General features: G+C 35.9%; 1 protein-coding gene across 49 annotated transcripts in view; it reads right to left on the reverse strand.

Annotated features, from left to right (window-relative positions):
- The window catches only part of Adgrl3 (adhesion G protein-coupled receptor L3), a 781,670-nt gene that overhangs the window by 418,379 nt on the left and 341,806 nt on the right, over positions 1–21,485 (reverse strand). For all 49 annotated transcript variants that reach the window (XM_087582192.1, XM_087582189.1, XM_087582185.1 and 46 more), the window contains 1 exon segment: positions 6,958–7,171. In XM_087582192.1, coding sequence (XP_087438318.1) covers positions 6,958–7,171 — 214 coding nt within the window.

Here is a 21,485-nt window from a genome sequence, read left to right on the forward strand (position 1 = left end):
TAATGGCTCACAAGCACCTGTAGCTGCAGTCTGAGAGAGTGCCCTCTTCTGGCCTTAGAATGCACTGCACTGCACAGACATGTGCCCAGATAGAGAAAATTCCCATAGATATAAAACAGATAAAATAGTAAACAAAATGGGGAAAAAACGTTAAAAACTCTTAAAGAAACAAAATGCCACCTTCATTAAGCATTTACTAAAAGTGAGCAAAATCAATCTCAGGTTTTGTAAAACAAATATGAAACAGAAACTCTAAAGATATACCAGTCATATCAATGTTTCTCTGCTGAAGTCCTAGTTCGTATTATTTTGCTGAAGTTGTTTACCAAAACACTTATCGACAGTTACAGGCACCAAAGTTACTCAGAACACTACTAAACAAAAACCACCACTGGAATTTAAATATTTCAGGCCACAGCTGGCTTACAGTTCTCAAATCTCAGTACTATGACACAGGACCCAGAGGCACCGAGTTTGGTGTTTAATTGTGTTCCTTAAAATAGCAGAAACTATACTGGTGAAGTCTCACCAACATGTCAACCTGAACAGGAACTGAACTAGGACAATGACAATGGATACAATAACATGGAGGAGAGAAAGCTCAGGAAGTTCCCCCTTAGACAAAGCATTACAGATATCTAAGGAATGCCAAGAATGGGAGAGAGAGGCTTCCCCAGGAAAGAGCACACTGACTTGCTATCCAGTGCCAAGTGGTCAATGCTGAAAACATGTACAAACATGTCCATATGTACAGAGCACATTATAGTTATGTATTTATGGGGAAAAAGACCCACACAGAGACATGTGCGACTACATAATGACAACAGGAGGAGCTCGTGAGTTTGAGCTGAAGCAAATGGGGAAAGTGGGATGTGGAGGGAGAAAAGAGAAGGGGAGATTATGTACATTATAATTCAAAATATAAAAATATGTTGACAAGTTTAGTCTCTATATGACAGATTTGCTTTCAATAAATGAAATAAATAAATAAATTGTATTATAAACATTTCCAGTAGCACACACCTATATCAGTAGCTCTCCTGATATTTCCGGGTTTAGGATAATACCATGAAAGAAACAGATTTTCTTTTCCCTTAAACTTTGTTAAAAACAAAAAAAAATATTTAACAATTAAATGAATTACTACATGGACTTGGAAATATGCAAGCTGACTGGTTGTAATCGATCCAGAGATACAAGAGAAAGTACAATGTGGGAAAACAGAAGCTTTCTCTCAAATAAGACCACTGCTGACTACTTCTATTCTGTATATCAGGGTGAGAGAACAACTTATCTGCTCTTGGCTGCTTCTTTCTGTCCTTCAGAACAAACACATACACAAATATCAGTCCAATGTGCAAAATACATTGGTTTTACATCTGTCTGGGAAAATGCAAGTATTTAAAGTTTTTGGTTGTTGTTGTTGTTTGTGAGTGAGCGTGCGTACGTGCGTGTGTGTGTGTGTGTGTGTGTTTGTGTGTGTGTAATCTTGAAGGAAGTCATTAAACATCCTGCAATGGCTCCATCACAGTCACAGAGAAGTGGCTCATATGTATACTCCCCATTAGTGAAACACTTACTAGGCTATGTACACACAGGACCCGCCACTGGCACCTCTCCCTCTACTGTTAAAGAAGCTTTTTTTCAACTGCTGTAGAAATGAGTACAACAGAAACCAAGATCTCTTCGAAAGCTGTAAAGTCCCCTGCAGTGCCGCTGATATCAACTGCAGGATAACTTTCAAAAGGTGAGATACAATTTCTCTCTCTCTTCTGCTGCGTGCCCTCTGTGATGATAACATTTGAGAATACAATACTGTTAAAATACTCCTGAAACTATAATAAAAGGGAAGCGTTTTGTTTCAGGAGAACATATATTTCTACTGTATACATTTCCTGGCCTGTGAGCCTAAATTAATTCAAATGTCAATGACAGACTTATTTTTGTCTGCATTTATTTTTGTGTCTCTTTCCAGTGACCCCACTGAGAAGTTAAATATTCTTAACTCCATTTAATATTCATTCTTAGCCTAAAATATGTATCAAGGCGCGCACGTGCGCGCCACACACACACACACACACACACACACACACACACACACACACACACCAAAAACATAGGTTAAATACATGACATTGTTGGAGAGACAGGGAGATTAACAGGAACTGGCCTGGAGAATCTTGCTACAGTAATACAAATTTCCTAAAAGCAACTCATTATAAAAGTTGCCCTGCTTTATAAAAGTGTTAGAAAATAATTATGCCTGAAATGACAAAGTTGTGGCACATAAAAATATTCAGTGATAGTTGAGCACAGCAAAGACACTGAATGAGACAGGCAAAGTTTAAGCATATCTTATCGAAAATCGTTGTTTGAGTTACAAAATGAGCAAAAACTAATTTAGATTGTCCAAAGTCAGAATGGAGACGTCCTTTAAGAAGGGACGTGGCTAATGTCCCCTGTCTTCACCAGTTGTTACATATGTGGACGAGCTCAGTTTATGAGATTTCCTTGAGCTGTACACATCTGATTTGTGCCATTTTCTGTGTGTATAAGTCAGTGAAATTATATGCTCACATAAATACACATACCTCTTTGCAAATGCTTTCACAGTTTAAAAAAAATTATCGGCAGGCGCATGTAAAATAGAACTATGAGACCACATATGCTGTGATATATTCTAAAAAGACAACTTAAATGTCAATGCACGTGACATTCAGACTCCTTACATTGAGAAGGAATCGGTGTCAAATTTGTATCAAAAATTAAATGAAGAAACTTATCAAACTTGTGTATCATCTAGTATTTCTATGGTATCTCGATGTCCTGTGTCCCCAATTGAAAAGCCGTTGTTTTAAAAGGATAGTTTAATCCCAAGCACTGACATATTTGTAGAGGACTGGGCCGAATAAAATGCGGGGACATCCTGAACAGAGCACCCGTAAGTTGAGCACCAGTAAGTTCAACAGCCAATGTAGGAGACAGAAGGAGGCCGCTCTGCCTGTTCATCCAGTCTACTTCCACGGACACAGCATGCACGTTAAGTGAGCCAGTGTTAATGCCTTCCTGCCCAAAGGGCTCTCTGATATTACCTACTAGAATGAAACCTCCTGTTCTGATTTCCTCAGTAAACGTAAAGGAGTGGAGGAGAGAATGCTGAGCAAACGATCCTGTTGGCTGCATTTCATCAGCCCACAGTATTTTATGTGCAGAAACCAGACTCGGTTTATTTATCCATCGAACCTGACTGTCACAGTAAGCACCACTTGTATACTTTCAAGAGCTGGCTTAGTGAATGACTCAAGTATCATAGTTAATAGCTGAAGGCGAAGTCCACATGGAAACTTCCTGAAGTCCTGCACGTTGTTGAGTGTTTCTTCTAAGACATCTCTAAACTCTACAGACACAACATGAAAAGAATAGAAGCCATGCGAGTATCAGTGTTGAGAGAATTGTTAATGAACATGATGACGAGCATAAGGATGCTAAGGTGGTTCCTGGATAAGAACATTCATTCAGAATTCTCAAAGCATCCAATTAGACAAAGAGAACCAGCTGTGCTATAATTTGGACTACCTGATGGACACACACAATAAGGAAGATGTGAAGTTTCTGAAGGATAAATGGACGTCATCATTTGAGCTAATCTTTTAACATGAAAAAAAGAACAATAAATGTGAAATATTAAGAAGGCTGACGAGATGGGACCCATGACATGAGATCATTCAGATTTAGAACATGGAGGTTCAATTTGCGTGCGTGTGTGTGTGTGTGTGTGTGTGTGTGTGTGTGTGTGTGTACCCCAGATGGTACCAAGGGACCAAAACCATTTCAGCCTCATGTCTGGGCAATTTTGAGGTCTGAACCAAATGGCATCAGACCAATGAGGGTATCTGCTCTCATATTTCCTTTATTTCAATGCACAAATTTTTCATACTTAAAAGTTAGCTCATACTTTAGTTTATGCAACTTGTCCAAATTTAACACAAAGTGTATTTCATGTGTCTCTTTGTCTCATCTGTCTAAGCTTTGAGATTTAAAGGAACAAGTTAGAAAGGCTTTTTCACAAGTTTATGCAAGGGTATAGTAATAATAACTTTCATACTTAGTAATAATCCTCCCTCAAGACATACTTAATATTTATACCCTGAAACAATCTTTTTAAAAGCTTAAATTTGACAACAAAAATCCATTTATCTAGTGCACACTCCAGAAGGTGCTTTCCATTTTTATTTCATGTTAAATGTATTCATCTGATCAGCATATCTCTGCTATCAGCATTCCTGATGTCATAGCTGGTTATTATTTCCATTATTTAATGTGGTTGGCATGACATCATAACAGTTAATTATAAAAAAGCTGGGTAACCTTGGCCATCTAACAACAGGGACCCAGAGTAATCTCTGCGAGGATCAAAACATTTGTTTTGGAAACTGAAAACATACTACACTGGACAGTACAAAGAGGAATGACCACAGTTATTTCGGGCAACTTGAAAAGTCTCCATTAAGAATTTACCAGGAGAATTTACTCCAAGGATTTAGTGTTGAAGGGAGGTTCCTCCTACAGATGTGTCTCTATGGCTATGCAGCCTATGTCCTTCAACAAATTGAGACGGTCCCTTATTATTAATTCTTGTAATAATTACATGATTATGGATTATTTTGGAATGGTATTGGTGAATGGACTAAAAAATGTAAGGGAAGTCTTTTATGGAACCAAACTAATGAAGTGCATGCTTCTGTTAAATACCAATTACCCCTTAACACCAGAAAACCTGTGCTACCTAAAAAAAAACTACACCTACTATGGAATAGACATATGTTTGATTACCCAACTGAAATAATGATTTTGCTACTATGCCACTTATAGTAAACATTTCCAGAGTAAATATTACACCAGAATAGAAAGAAAAGACTGAAATCTTTTTATAACATTTTAATTTTACCCAGACTTGATGGACCCTTGTCAATTTTATATAATGAAGACATACAAGTAAAGAATTATCCAGCTTTTTTTTTCTTTTTTCTTTTTTTTCGGAGCTGGGGACGGAACCCAGGGCCTTGCGCTTGCTAGGCAAGCGCTCTACCGCTGAGCTAAATCCCCAATCCCAATTATCCAGCTTTTATCAAATGAATCCTGAACTTCCGTATCTTATATTTCTTCAGCACCTGCTTTAGCATAAGTTACTCTTTTATCAACAGACAAACCAAAGCCTACAATACATGCAACGTGAATTATCCCTCCTGCATCCTTTAAATGACGTGCTCATCAGACATAGATGTTGTGATTTCTATTAATATACATTTCTATTATACATCCGGCATTAACCTAAAGTTATTGACTCGAATAGCCTATGAGCACACATAAACATACAAAATAACTTAAACACTAAGTGATAAATTGAGGCCAGTGAGGCAACGCAATGCATAAAGATATTTGCCTTACAAGGCTAGAGATTTCAATTTAATCCCTGAATCCAGGGGAAGCTGGAAGGAGAGAACCAACTCCCTAAAAAGGATCCTCTGAGTGCTGTTCATCCATCATGACATATGTGTACTTCCTGCACATTGTACATGCACAATAATAAAAGATTTTATAAGGAGATAAATAGCTAAAGTAAGCATGGGTTTCATAGCCAGAATAGCGAAGATTCGAACTCTTTTTTATGTGTAACTTATTTAACTCTGGGGATTAGGTACAGACCAGCGTGCATTGTGTTGTGTTTGTGTTTGGGCAAGTTATTTAGTTTCCTCCAAGTTATAATTTCTTCTCATATTTAATAATGCCTTAATAACACCATAATGATAAATCATGTCTGAGTAAAAAATACTTATGAAAAATGCACCTATTCAATTATAATAGGCGTTCAATAAATTCATCACTCATTGATGAATTTCTTAATAACTAATAACCCTGATAAAATAGGAAGTATTAAGATAAAGTGAATAACTATTCCCAAGTAATGATTATAGTAATGAACAAATGTGTAATATATGTTTCTCTTCTCCCTCTGTCTCTCTATATGCATATATATGTATATATACATACATCATGTACACATATATAATTAACATATAAGGAATTTTTATTATGACAAATCTTAAATCTTCTTTGTTATAGATATCCATAGACCTATTTTCTTAGAATCAAACAGTTTCCTTATCTCATGAAATTATATGGTACCTTAGATTATAAGTTTTGACATGGTAATAATTTAAATAGTCAAACATAATCCTTTTCAAAAACTGTACTGCCAATTAGTATTTTCTTCAGTTTTACAAGGTTAAACATTTTTTTATCAATTACATATTACTGTGCTCTGATTGATAATTACATAAATTGCTTATTTTGCTTATTTTATTTTTATTGATTTATTTTACTTTCATTTATGTGTGTGTGTTGGCTATTCTGTATATGCACCACAGGTGTCCAAGTGCAAAAGGAGGCCAGAAGAGATCATCAGAACCCCTAAAACTGTAGTTACAGGCAATAGTTAGTGTTTGGTTTCCATGTCGGTGCTTGGAACCAAACTTGGGTCTTCTGTAAGAGCATCAACTGCTTGTAATCACTGGCCCTAACGTGGCTTTTTGTCTTCTATATTATTTGTATTCCTAATTCTTACATAATTAAAAAGTAATTGTGAAGAAGACTATTTCCACATTTAAGAGAAAATTTTGTCTCTATTATAACCAATCCATTTTTAGAGAACCCTAGCAGAACACAACACTAGGCCTACTACATTAAACTTACTAATAACGCTACTGAGCTTACTGTTTTCCAAGTTCATGGTGCTGATTGTAACATGGCCACTCCAGTGATAGGGGTGTGATCTTCAGTGGAAACTTGAATTCTTCTAAAACACCCACTACCTGATACCCTTATCCACACTGTCTGTCGAACAAATTTACACTGACTTTTGATACCCATGAAAGGAAGAGGTCTTAGGCACCATACCTTTGAGACATAATCTTATAGGCATCTGGCAGATAACACCGAATATTCTCCATCTGAGCAGGGTCCGAGTCACAGATCTTGTCATCTGTCCTCCCGTAGTTGGCGCTTTCGATCATGATGACGTCTGTGCCTGGACAGCGTAGCTCAATGGGGTAGCTCTCACAGGAGAGCTCTCTGCGGACCACTGCCATGGGAATTGGGGCACGGCTGAAAGCTACAGGAAGAGGTAAAAAAAGACACCATCATCACTGCACATCCAAAGACATTACATACATTTGCTTTTCCAGTACCTGTGTTAACTTGAACAAGGGCTAGAACAGCTAGGAAATATAATATTTTAAGGGGTACTTTTCTTTCCAGTAATAACAAATGACAACTTCCCTCAATCTAACTGTACCAATAACTTCTTAAAAGTCTAAGCTGCCATTTATTTCGTTCTTATGGTGCCAAAAACGTATTCTGAAGTTTTACAAATGAAACTGATATTTTCAGGAGAAGCATGTCAAATGTAGATACTTGTTTTTAAAAGCAATAAAAATACATAGTTAACTAATGCCACATTACCTTTCTAAATTAAATGGAATCAATTTTCCTCTTAGCCAAATTGATAACAGTGGCATCATGTGTTTATTTTAATGAACTAACTCTCTCTCTCTCTCTCTCTCTCTCTCTCTCTCTCTCTCTCTCTCTGTCTCTCTCTCTCTCTCTCGTGAATTGCTTGCCAAAGTCTGTGCTTGGTATATTGTAAAAGTCTTGCAATATTAAGAAAAATTCATATTTATCCTCATGAATGTTCTGGTTCTCACACGTTAAAATGATTGGTACACATATATATTTAATTTTGCTACCTAAGATAGCTATCTTTTTGTGTTGATATTAACATTTTCCCGTCCCTTGCCAGTACATCTCTGGAAGATAAGCAAATGTTTATATGTCATTAAAAACTAACCAAGTTTTTCTAAAAACACATAATTGAAATTATAGTTGAAGTATTTTCCAACTACGAAATAAGTAGATTTTTAAATATTTTTATGTAATGGCAAGATTAAATTTGCACAGTTGGTTAATTCCTGAATGTGTCCATCCATAAAATTAAGTCTTTACAATATATGGATTTTTTGGTTCTTTTTCTGAGGATGAAATATGGAAGAGAGGTCTGTGGGGGGAAGCCGAGATGGGAAGAGAAGAAGCAGAAGAAGCCGGATGCTATGACCCTTTCGACTTTTGAAATGGTGATTTCTCTTTTTGAAAAACATCTATTATTTTAAAGTTTAGAATGACATAACTTTTGTCTTGTTCCTGTTATTTCTTATTTATAGACTCCATGTAAAACTTCTGAGCAGATCACTTAAAGTACTTCTGGCTGGGGCTGGAGGGATGCGACGGAGACCAAGCACAACCCCTTCTCTTCTAGAGGGTCTGAGTTTACTTCCCAGCACCTACATCAGAGGGTTCTTAACTGCCTATGACTCCAGATCCTGAGGATCTGATATCATCTCTTGGCCACTTATCTACACTTATGCATACGTATCCAGAAAAAGGCATGCATGTTTACACATAATTAAAAATAAATTTAAATTAAAAAAAATTAAAAGTTCTTCTGCCTTCATTGTAGCCTGATTCCAGAATGGCTGCCTGCCAACATACCATATATCTCAGTTATGTTCTATTTTCCTTCTCTCTCTCTCTCTCTCTCTCTCTCACACACACACACACACACACACACACACACACACACACATGTGCATGCACACGCACACAAATTGCAAACACTGATCACAGACATCAAGATTATTATCATAGATGTTATCATCTTGAGAATCTGACTATAATGTTATTCTCTTACCTTGTTTTGAGTCAATATTTTCTCAGGGCATAGTCACACAGAGTCATTCAGTATCTACTCTTCCTAAATTAAAACATCCCTGCCTCCAATCGAGAAATTCATATGGCTGTCTAAGCATTCATATTTCTCTAATAATAAGAATCTCTCCGCATGAAGAAAGACATTTTTCTTATTTGAATTTTAGAGTAAAGAAAGAACTGGAAGATAAAAGTGAATCCAGTTTCATGATTTTTGTCTCTTAAATGGGATCATATGGGTGTTCCTGTTTTTATAAAATTTACTTAGACACATGTGTTTTGTAGCACCTTAAAACAAGCTATACCTGAACCTTGGTCTAGCTATTTAAGAAGAACTAGTTTGTAAATTGTCTGAATGCCCCATTTGTCTGGCCATATTATGCTGACTTCCTCAGTTAGGTTGGAATCGAGTTAATTTAACAAAAACAGAACACATAAGCAATCCACGCCGACAGAGATCCTGTTGGACTAAGTGGACAATTTGGCTGATTAAACTCATCAGTCAGTTTTGTCAAAACATTGACATAGCTTTAATCTGGGTTGCCACTGTCAAAAATATCATTAAGATCCAAACACTAGACAGATGCAGAGTCCTAAAATGTGAAGGACTAAATTTTCTTTGGACCTACAAAGATGACTGCCTCTCCTCTCTCTCAACCCCACCATCTCTCATTCGCTCCTCCCCTTCTCTCTATATATACATAAACACACCTTTACACACACACACACACACACACACACACACACACACACTCACATGTGATATTTTATATAAAGCTCCAAGTTCCAACTGTGGAAGCTTTCTTTCTTTTAAAATTTAGTCATTTTGGTAACCCAATGAAAAACTTCACTCCACAAATGATGTGTGTGTTTTGAAGAAATGCATTTCTGGAGACTATATTACCTAGTTAGCTATTCAAATGGCTTCTTAGAGTCATGCTAAATGTCTTCACAAACGAATATGACAAAAAGAATTTTAGAAAAATACTTCTGGCTGCACAGTGCTTCTAGTTCCATGAGAGCTGCTTTTAAAGTTTTTGTTTGTTTTTCTCTTCTTTTAGATTTAGAAACAATGCACACACACACACACACACACACACAATGCACACATGAGTGTACATTATGTGTGTGGGAGGGGTGTGCATTGTGTGTGTCTATGTATGAAGTATGGGGAGAGAGAGGGAGAGGGAGAGGGATATATATGTATATATAAATGCATAGAGAGAGAGAGAGAGAGAGAGAGAGAGAGAGAAGAGTCTTAGAATATGCCACAATTCCATGCTACATACACCTAATATTTACAAAATTATTCACATATGTATATCCCAAAATATTAGAAACTCTGTAATCTCTGAAAATACAGTATATTATTTTTATGAAAAAATATATTTTGCATAAGGTTTAATGATAGGATAATTACTCATTTTCATAATTTTTCTTATTTTTTAGAACCCTTAGGCATTCCTTTATTAAAAAATCTCTATTTTTGTGGTTCCCTCTTTGGGCTCTCTCCACGGTCATGAGACCTGATCAATAACACCTGCTGGTATAAACTTTAGTGGACCCATGCATTTAATGATTACACAGGGAGAGACAGGAGGCTAGAAGCTAGACACCAAACCGGACTTAGATATTTTCTCCTGAGCCCCAATTAGGAATTAGAAACTCTCCAGGCTAACTGTAAGGTATAAAAATGAGACTTTCCAATAGAGAAGTGTTATATAGGGCATGGTTGGTGGTTAGGAGAAGATTGTCAGCAAGATGTAAAAACCAAGCAGATTAAAAGACCAGCACTGACTTTGTTGATACTACATAAAGTAATATAAATAATTCTGCTTTATACATACTGAGTGCAAGATGTCAGAATAACACCTGTGTGTGCACAATTATTGGATCATAAATGTAGATTTCGGGAGCAGTCGACAGACTAGAACCACAGTCATATGTAATTAGCACAGGAGTGGTCTACTGAAGAAGAGGCCAAGGATAGAGAAGCAAAAGTGGAGTGAACACTGATCGATCCTTTGGAGGAATCTGATACTTATTCACTAGAGAGACTCAACCAAAGGGCACTGCTTATGCCAGGACTATGTAGACTATATGAACTAAGCCACCTGTCAGAGCAGTGAGAGATAGGATTTTAAATAGTTGCAGGAGATGTGAAAAAAGCACTCTTTCCTTCATGTGCAATGATATAATTTTAAAAATGGTTATACACAAATGTCTATAAAACAGGGCTAGTATCTGCATCCTGTGATATTTGTTATAACTGGAAGAAGTCAGAACAGTCCACATTTATATTTATTGTTTACTCCCTCCATTACGTTTTGAATAGATTTTTAAAAATAATGATTCTGCCAAGCAATTTCTTTGGTAAGAATGCAGAAGAAATGCAGAATAGAAAGCTAATTTGTCTTAATTAAATGAAAGAAGGTCATTCCTTTAAGACAGTAACAGTAAAGAACATATCGAGTCTATGTTAAAGAACAAAGCAGCCATAAGATTTGATGGTTAAACTCACAAGGTAAGGGAGAAACAAGGATAAGAAACAAGTCCCTGGCATAGACAGAGGGTTGATATATGCTGCTAGGAGCAAACTTTGTAGGAGCTGAATTTACAGAGACCTTTAAAAGCTCAGAGCTATAGATAAGGTAACCTGGGTAGGGAGTATAGGCTGTTCTATTGCTTTTAAAGAGTGTTGGTTATGCAGTAGTTTTTACTTTGTCTACGAGTCTTTCCTACTCTTCCATTCTCACTGCCTTTTTCCTTGTCCGTGGTTACCCTTAGTGACTCGCTTCTGATGCATATGGTGTGGAAGCAATGACTGAAGAGTTTTCCAGAATAGTTCAATGAAATCACAAGGCAGTTTCAGCCCAAATATTAATGAAACTCAGGCAGGCCAACAATGGAGGAAGGGCCAGAGGAACTGAGGCTCTCTGCTGACAGCCACTGGTACTTCGAAGTAAGGAGTCAGTGAGGAAGCCTGGAAGCCCCACCACCCTCAGACTGCCTTTTTTTAACTGCGACATATGCATATAATGTAATCATTCCCAGGTCCCTAATCCACAGAAATTATCAAAGAATGAATAAATTGGTTTTAATAGACTGAATCTGAAGCTACAGAGCAAAACTCAGAGCTCAGCCTGAAGGAATGTCTAAAATTGACTTTAGAACCTTAGATACTGAGTAATCACCAACCCAGTGAGAGAAACCAATAGGTTTCAGCCCATGCAGATGAGTTAACATCATCTATCCCTTTTATTAGAAAAACATTAGCTCAATAGAAACTATATGTACCCTATATAATAAATATGGAAATGGCACTGAATTTTAAGTAGATGATAAATAGGAATTTCTTCTTTACATCCCAATGGTTACAAGAAAAAATGATCTTTTGAAAACTAAAACATAAAAACTCCACATCTCCTTTAATTCTAATACCCTGAATTTCAGCAAGAGTACTTCAAAAAAGAATAATTTTAATGATATTTCAGCACTTGGTTAAATGAAATTCCTACAATTAAAATTGACAACATAAAAAAGATAAAAAAGGTCATTAAGTTTTGTGGTCAAAAACAAAAGCATGAAACTTAGGTGATACAATGTAAAAATTACATGTAAATAAAAGATATCTAGTGAATAATGACTTATAAAATATCTATAATATACAACATATATACATATATATTTTGTTTTGTTTGTATATATGTTGCGCGCGCGCGCGCGCGCGCGCACACACACACACACACACACACACACACACACACACACACACAAAGTAGTTATGGACCTCAACAGAAATAGTTTTCTGAATGCTGTTTCAAATGTTGCCAAGTACTTGAATAAGTGAGTTCACATGTAGTTGCTATAATTTTTCAGCAATTACTAAATTTAATTCTACATTTTCTGCTAATTAAATTTACAAGAAAAAAATATCCCAAATTGTATCAGTTTTCACATTATCATAATTTTTCCAATCTTCCAAATGTCAAAAACTCCAATGGGGATGTTTAACATGTCCATAATAATAAGAATTATAATTCATGATAAACAGGGACTCAGGAAAATGATTACATATGTCAAAAGAAACTTTTAAAAAGACATTCCATTTTTGTTCTACAGTGATCACACACAAATGTGGCCACTTGAAACCTAAGAGATGGATGTTGTGTAAAACCCCCTCCACTTAGGTGTCCCCTCAGGCCTCGGGTGGTCTTGCATAGAGCAGGGGCTGAACAGTCTGCAGCAGCCGCAGGATTACAGCATAAAGTCAAGAATAATTAAATAATAAAGAATAATTAAACTTCATGTGAGTGGACAAGTTCTCAAAGGGAGGAGGAGATGTCCACGATTAATAAGGATCACAGTTACAGGAGAGGATAACAGGATATTGGAAACTTCGAAGCAAGAAAGAGGACGTGGTCCTGTGACTGAGAACACAGGAATCGAGACGCTCTTCATCTCCTTGAGACAAGGCAAGAGGCTTGCTCTGTGAACTCTGGAAACATCGTTAAATGGAATACAGTAATGCGAATGAGTTACATCTCTACCGAAGTAAATTTGCTATGACCCATAGATGTATAGTATGCATGGACACTAGTTTATACAGTAATCCTGGTAGAACACAGACAATAAAAGTGAGAGAATGAAATCAGAGAGGGTCATAAAACCAGACTCAGAATATAATTCCAAAAATTTCGGGACATAGATTAGGATATAACATAAAAGTATAAAGATCAAAACATCAAATTTTTGAAACACTAATGAATAGCTTACAAAAATATCAGAATAAGAAATAACCACAATGTGAGATCCATTGCAACACATGATAGAAGGAATAAGACAATGGAAATTCTTAACACTTACTAGCTGGCTCTCAAGTGCTAGGAATGAATTACTTGAACGCAAACATCAGCAATAAATATTTATAGCATTATCGTTCCCACCACTACAGCGGGGAATTCTGTCCTACACCAAGGTGGTAGGAAAACAGAGGTAGGAGAGAACGACTTGGTCAGAATGAAGGGAAAGTTCAGTGATTCTCCCCTAGTGTCATAGAACAAAAGGCAATATCTTAAGACAAACTAGTGGCTTATATATCAGAAGTAGCTGACCTGAACTTCATGCGTGTCTCTGACTTACCCAAGAGGCAGAGTTGTTCAAAGGATTGTTTGAAATAATAATGGTGATGTATCTTTTGACAACGTCAATCAAAATGAAAGAGTGCACCAAGTCTTAAAACTCAGCACTCAGGAATCTGAGAACATTAAAAACAGACATCGGATAATTATATTGTTAACAGGCAGGGTAGAGAGGATAATTAAATCTGCAATGGCCTTCCGGGGTACATACCAAAAATACGAAGGGAAATTCCTTTGCCCACTTCAAAGTCACTACTTCGCGTTGCAAGAATATGCAACCAGAAGTATTAAACAGTATCAACCGACCATTGGGAAGACTTTGAGATCTGTGATGTGATTGAGATAAAATATAAAAAATATTCCTGAAAAAGGAGTTATTTTTAAAAAGATACGCAGCCACAGCAGGCACATAGCCTTAATCCCAGCACTTGGGAGGCAGATGTAGTCAGATCTCTGTGAGGTCAAGGCCAGCCTTTCTACAGAGAGAATTTTAGGACAGCCAGGTCTACACAGAGAAAGCCTAAAGAAAAATAAAAGAAAGAAAGAAAATAAAGAAAGAGAAAGAAAAAGAAAAGAAAAGAAGAGAAAAGAGGGGCTGGAGAGAGGCTCAGAGATTAAGAGCACTACTGCTCTTTCACCCGTCCTGAGTTCAATTCCCAGCAACCACATGGTGGCTCACAAGCATCTGTAATGGGATCCCGATACCCTCTTCTGGTGTGAATGAAGACATTAACAGTGTACTTATATAAATTAAATGAATAAATCTTTAACAAAAGATGCTTTAAAAACTAAATGAATGAATAAATAAATAAACAAACATGGTGTAGGAAGACGAAGGCAAGGATCAGGAGAGTTGAAAGCTACATGGAGGGGCCCATGCTCACCAAACCTCTACAATGGTAGTACATTGATGTATACAGTAACAGCAGACAAAAAATATAATATGGAGTTTTATCATTAATTGACTGAGCTATTACTATAATCTACTATGATAATCATAGTTACAACTTTAGTAAGCCCCAGGTTATCATCTCTGGTGAATAAGGCACAGTTTATTTTTCTTCAATAATAATAATAATAATAATAAGAAGAAGAAGAAGAAGAAGAAGAAGAAGAAATCTTTATCCTCAAATTGTACTATTACTCAAAGAAGTATAACAAAATAGTCAAAATCAATGAATTTTAGATAATTTCCTACTTTGATACACCTTGCTACCACATTGCACTGCTTTATTTTTCTTTCTGTAGATTTTTGGTAGTACCCCTGTACTCCCCAGATCCTCACTTGAAGTATGTCTGACAATTTATCATAGAAGATTTCACTTAATTTTCATTCCTCATAACATTTAAACTAAGTTCTGATAGCATCTGCCAAGCTTTATTTCAAAATTAAAATTCGGGCTTATTATATTCTGATAAGTTAGTAATTTGAAATTATATTATGTACCTATGAATTTTTCATCTGTTCTCTTCATTAATCCTGACATTTGACTGCATGTAAGGTAATGATAGTCATATAAGTTATACATGTATATGGACACACAACAATGTATATACAATTATATCTCATATGGTTATAATAATATATCTTATGCAAGGTGCTTCTCAGGTTATTTTTCTACTAGTGATGGTTTATTTTAAGTTTACTTGGATATACAGTAAACCTATACTATTTTAGTATTCAAATATATTTTCATGAAAATAGAGTCTATATAAAGGTCCCAGCCATCGATTGGTTTAAGGGGGTGACTGAGGCCCCTAATTTTGATAAACTATTCCACTTTAATCAGTTTTTGTTTAAAAGCTTTAACACATTTTGTTTGGTTGGTTGGTTTTTGCTTTTTCAAGACAGGGTTTCCCCGTGTAGCCCTGGCTGTCCTGGAGGTTGCTCTGTAGACTAGGCTGGTCTCGAACTCAGAGATCTTCCTGCCTCTGCCTCCCAAGTGCTGAGACTAAAGGCATGGGCCAGCACTGTCTGGTGCTTTAATGCCTTTTTAAAACATTCTTCGTTTTCTCTTTGTATGTACTCTTTTTCAGGCTATGCCTTGCATTGTTTTGAGTTTTCTGAAAGAAAGGGATTAGTCATTGCTAAAAATCAAATGTGATTTATAATAAACCGTAAAAAAAAATCCAGTATTTCAGATTTAATATGTTTACTCCATCATATGACAGAGCCAAGCTTACAGGACAGTGAATAAAATCTAGTATATTTTAAAAATAATATATGACTGGGTATAAGTAATTTTTTTCTCTTTGTACTTCTAATCAATTTTATGTGTTCGGATTTTTTTTTTGAAGCATTTCTGATCAAGAGAATCTAGATCATGGGTTCAAAATAATACAAATTAGTAGATCCCTATTTCACAGATAATTATTAACATTATAGGAGTATTAATTTTCAGGGGTGAAACCTGTATAAGTATAGAAAGTTCTTCCCCCAGAGAGAATGGGGAATTAAAACTAGAACAGAGAACCACGATCATTCAATCAGGAGAGTATTTCTTAGGTCTACCATTTCTTTCACTATATAATTAAAATTTTATGGATTTAAATATTAAATATAAAACTATTTTTTTCATTCCAGGGAATGATAACTAAAATATGTCCAGATATATCTAAAGTATGTGTACTATTCGAGGGAATATTAAACACGAAGGAAAATAACAATCAATAATATTAGAATATTTTAAAATTTAGTATCATTAAAATAATATATGTATCACCTTTATTTTGTGTTGGCTTTCTTTAAGAAATATACACAGTACCTTTATTTTGTTTATATATATATAAACAAATCAAATGTGATTTATAATAAACTGTAAAAAAAATCCAGTATTTCAGATGTAATATGTTTACTCCATCATATGAGAGCCAAGCTTACAGGACAGTGAATAAAATCTAGTACATTTTAAAAATAAAATATGATTGGGTAGAAGTATTTTTTTTATCTTTTTACTTCTAATCAATTTTACGTGTTCAGATTTTTTTTGAAGCATTTTTGATCAAGATATATATGTATAATTTTTTCAGGCCATAATATTTTTAAAATAAGATGTACTGTCTTTATTTTGGATAAGTTTCCTTTAAACAATAGATACACCATCTTAGGTAGGTTTTTATTTTCTAAGTACCAAGCAGACCCTGTGTACATCAGCATAACCCGTTTCACTTAATGCAATGCTGAAGCCCATTTTCTGGCTAGGTCACTAAGAAGTTCAGTGCACCACCATGAAGGCTGGACCTGAGTTTGGATCCCCACCATCCAAATAAAAACCAAAGACTGAAACACTCTTCTATAACAGCAGTTAGCCATGGAGAAAACAGTCACTGCTCAATCCCTGAAGTTCAAGAGCCATCTAGCCTACATAAAATGGGATTCAGAAAAAAAAATTATTTCAAACAATAATGTGGACTGAGATCTAGGCAAACACGTGACCTCAACCCATTTTCTGCATGCACACTCATATATATGTACTAACACACACTTCTATACACTCAAAACAAGTACATAATAAGCAACACAAAACATAGTATACACACAAAAGTGTGCGTGCACACATATACACACGCACTGATAAATGGTTGTCATGTGGGTAAATTGACCCACAGTTTACTTCAGAAATTCCCTAAAGGCTTGGCATGAAAAATCTATCAAATTTTTGGTAAAAGATGAATCCAGCATACCAAAGTTTGTTATTCGGGTGGTCTCAAGTGAGGCCAGATCACACAATGGAGTCCCGTAAACACATGGAGCCTCTACATCTGAAATAATTATACATTTCTGTGACCTTTACTTTCATATGAAACAAAATAATTCAGTATTATTCATAGGAAAAATAAATTGCTCCATAAATAACAGAGGTCTATTTTAATCATGAGTTGCTGTTATATAATTTATAGTATTTTGAGATGTTACATTGCTGCAAAGCCACTAATCAAAGAGATATACTTAAGTTTGTTAATGATTGAGAAATAAAATTTTCAACCGAGATAGATTAAACAATAGATTCTCCCATAGTCATTTTATTCATTTATAATTGTCTCATAAATGATTCTTTTTAAAAATTTACATGTGCATACAATATTGAGTTTCTTTTCTCCTCACATGTGGGTATCCTGGAGATTTAACTTTTAAGTCTAAGAGTGTACTCGGCTAAAAACTGGTTCACGGCGTCAAATAGAATAGCCATGGAAAGTTGAGCACATTGTGGTTTTCAGTGAAGCACGAAATGACGCAGAGCAAGAATAAATGCCCACATAGCACTTACACATGTAAAGTTTCTTCGGTACTTGAAGACCACTTGTAAGCTTCTGCACAGGCATTGTAAACACACTGGAATAATATCCACATGTTTAAAAGTGATAAATTGCATGATTATAGTGTTTTGTATGTTTTATGGGCTTGTTTTCCTTAACACTAAAGCAAGTTTTGCCAAGAAAGGGATTTAAAAGAAGCCAACAGAATTTTCAAACACGCTCTTAACAAATATTACTAAAATCTTCAAAAACACATAAACAGTTCATTTGGGGAAAAAAACCATCTGATGTGAACCTCTTATTATTTGTAAGCTAATACAATTTATTTATCTATCTACTCAACCATTCATTCGAGAAACAGCTGTTGAGTTTTATTATATGCCAAGAAATGAGCTTTATTCTCTGGTAGATGAATATGAATGTAATGAATATGAATGTTAGGATTCCTGTCCAAAAGCTATTAATTCTTCAGCAACTTTTGCAAACTTTATACAAGTAGTGGTAGATTAAATGAGGCTACTAATTTGAACCTCCCTCCAAGGGATTAGATCAAGTCTAAAGCACAGTAACAAAATATAGTGGTCAGCTAGTAACATACATCCAGGTCATGTATACACTGCTAGGGTTTTCAGTGACTATAAAAACATGCATACAGAGCTGGAGAGACATCTCCGTGGGTATGGTGCTTGTCACGCAAGCATAAGGACCTGAGTTTTGATTTTTAGAACCTAAGTAAACATCTGAGTGTGTGGTCACACATTTCTAACTTTAGTGCTGGGGAGGAGGTAGAGACAGAAGGATCATGAGGCGTTATTGATCAGCCTGTATAGACCGTGAAAGCCAGCCTCAGTGATCTTTGCTCAGAGGGGAAAAAAAAGAGAGCAATAAAGGAAGACAGCCATATTGTAATGCCTACCCCTCCTTACACATCAGTACAATTAAAATTTCAGAGCCTTGCCTATAAACATAAGTACTTATGACACTGCCTTTAATGCTCTCAGTTACAAATGGTTGTTTGTATAGCACTGTACAGTCGACTCTGAACCACCTGGAGGTAAGAAAAGAAAAAGAAGAATGTGGGCCTATTAATAATAAAGATTCAACTCAAGCTCTGTGTATTCATACAATTGCAGTAAGAGGATTAGAAGAACACAGGGAAAGAATGGAGTATGTAGGCTGGAGTAGCCCTCAAAATGCATAGTTACTTTATGTGGGGATAGACAAAAAGAAATTAACTTGAAAACCAGGTAAGATTAGACAGTGAGAAAAGACACATATTTTAAATGCCATTAGGTAATACAGACATCACATAATCATCATGTTAAAAGATAAATGAAAATTGAATGAAGAAAATATAAGGTACCATTGCAACTGGAAATATCGCCATTCAATAATAATCAGAATTACTGGATTGTGTGCCTTGGCAAGAGAAACAAAAGGCATCAATGAGATAGCTGAGTCTGTCAAAGTATTTGTTGCTAATCTTGACAACCTTAAGTTCCATCCCTGGGACTCACATAATGAAGAAAGAACATACTCTTATTAGCTGCCCTGTTGTGTCCATACATCTGCCATGCCACGTCCCAGTGAATGTCCACAGACACAAAAGAAATAAACAGAAAGAGATTTGAAACAAAAAGAAGTAAGAAAGGAAGGCAGTTAGGCAGGAAGGATGGAAGAAAAACTGATGTACAATGGGCATTGGTGAATACAGTAAAAGACCTAGGTTGCTGAGGATAGTGGGAAAGTAAAGGTTCTCTTTAGCCTTTACTAGTTAAGAACCACTAGTATGGTATTCTGATAGTGGGGGAACTGAGGTGTGGCTTTGGAACACAGACCCTATGGTGAGCGCTATTCTATATTCTTAACAAAGATTTTTGCTAACTTGCTAGGCTCGCCAGTGTTGTTTTGGGAAAGAGGAGTTTGAAATTTGGATATATACTTAATAATTTTACTGAAGTCAACTTGGTCAGATGCTAAGAATTCGTGGTTCATAAAGAGCCATATAATGACATTTTTCTGGAGGCTGGAGGGTTTAAGATAAAGGCGTTGGTAAAGGTGGTGTCCAGTAGAATTTCTTTGCTCCTAGTCTGTACCGTGGGCTTCACGTGTTAGAAAGGGAAAGGCATCTCCCTGTGTTCTGTTAATAAGAGTATTCATCCCATCCATTAGGTTCATCCAATCGCCTCTCTAATAGTCCAAGTGATTAAATGTAAATGTGATATTAGAGACATACAAATGTCCGGTTCATTGGAATCCCTAAAACATCCCTGAATTTACCTCTACTGAATTATTGTAATATGCATCATTAAAAAGGCATCTCAGGACTGGGAACTGGTTTAGTGAATAAAGATACCTACTGCCAAGCTTGACGAACTGAGTTCAATCCCCATATCACTCACATGGGTACAAAGACAGAAACAACACTACAAGTTGTCCTCTGTCCTCAAAATGGCTCCTGCCTTATATATACATGGATGCTCACAAAATAAATATGTTTTAAATGTAATCGTGCTTGTCTAACTTCACAACCTCAGCTAGCCATTTGCCCTCTCAATGCCTATAGTCTTGTATCTGTAAAATTAGGGTTGATCAGCTGCAGGGTGCTTTAAGCTTATGAAAGCCATTTTTTATTCCATGACACCTAGCTTCTTGTCCTGCAATTTCAAGTAATTACCCAGTGTTTGGTAATTTCTTTCCTGCTTTAGAAATCTATTTCCTTATCATGAAATGTGGAGAGTGAAGGACGGAAGTGATTAATACCATCCTTAAACTCAGAGTCTCAAGTTGAAAGTGATTGATGACACAACACGGGTAGTTCTATGTCTCATAGGTTGTGATGTCATATTTGAGTAGAACAAATAGATTAAATTTTTGTTGAAAGAAAAAACACTGAAAATATTCCCTTCATAATAGACATGGTGAACAGTAAAATGAGCATATAAGTACTCTTAATGATAATAAACATCGTAGAAGATTGCTAAATTACTACATGAAAATGGCAAGTTGACGAAAATGTTCTCACATAGCTGTCATCTTCAATTCATAATTTTAGCTTTTACTACTATGTCAGTTTTCTTACAAGCAGTAGCACTCTCAAGGCTAGACCAAAAGCTACTCCCTCCCCCAAATAGGTGCAAGTTCTTTTAACGAATAACAATACAAAGTCTATATGGAGAATAACTTAGGTCTGGTGATAAGGCTCGAAGTTATGTCACCTGCTTTGCATTCGCAAGGCCCTAAGTTCAATACCTAGGACCTGAAAAA

The sequence above is a fragment of the Rattus norvegicus genome, chromosome 14 (assembly GCF_021556685.1).
Source record: "Rattus norvegicus strain SHRSP/BbbUtx chromosome 14, alternate assembly SHRSP_T2T, whole genome shotgun sequence".
Lineage (NCBI taxonomy): Eukaryota > Metazoa > Chordata > Mammalia > Rodentia > Muridae > Rattus > Rattus norvegicus.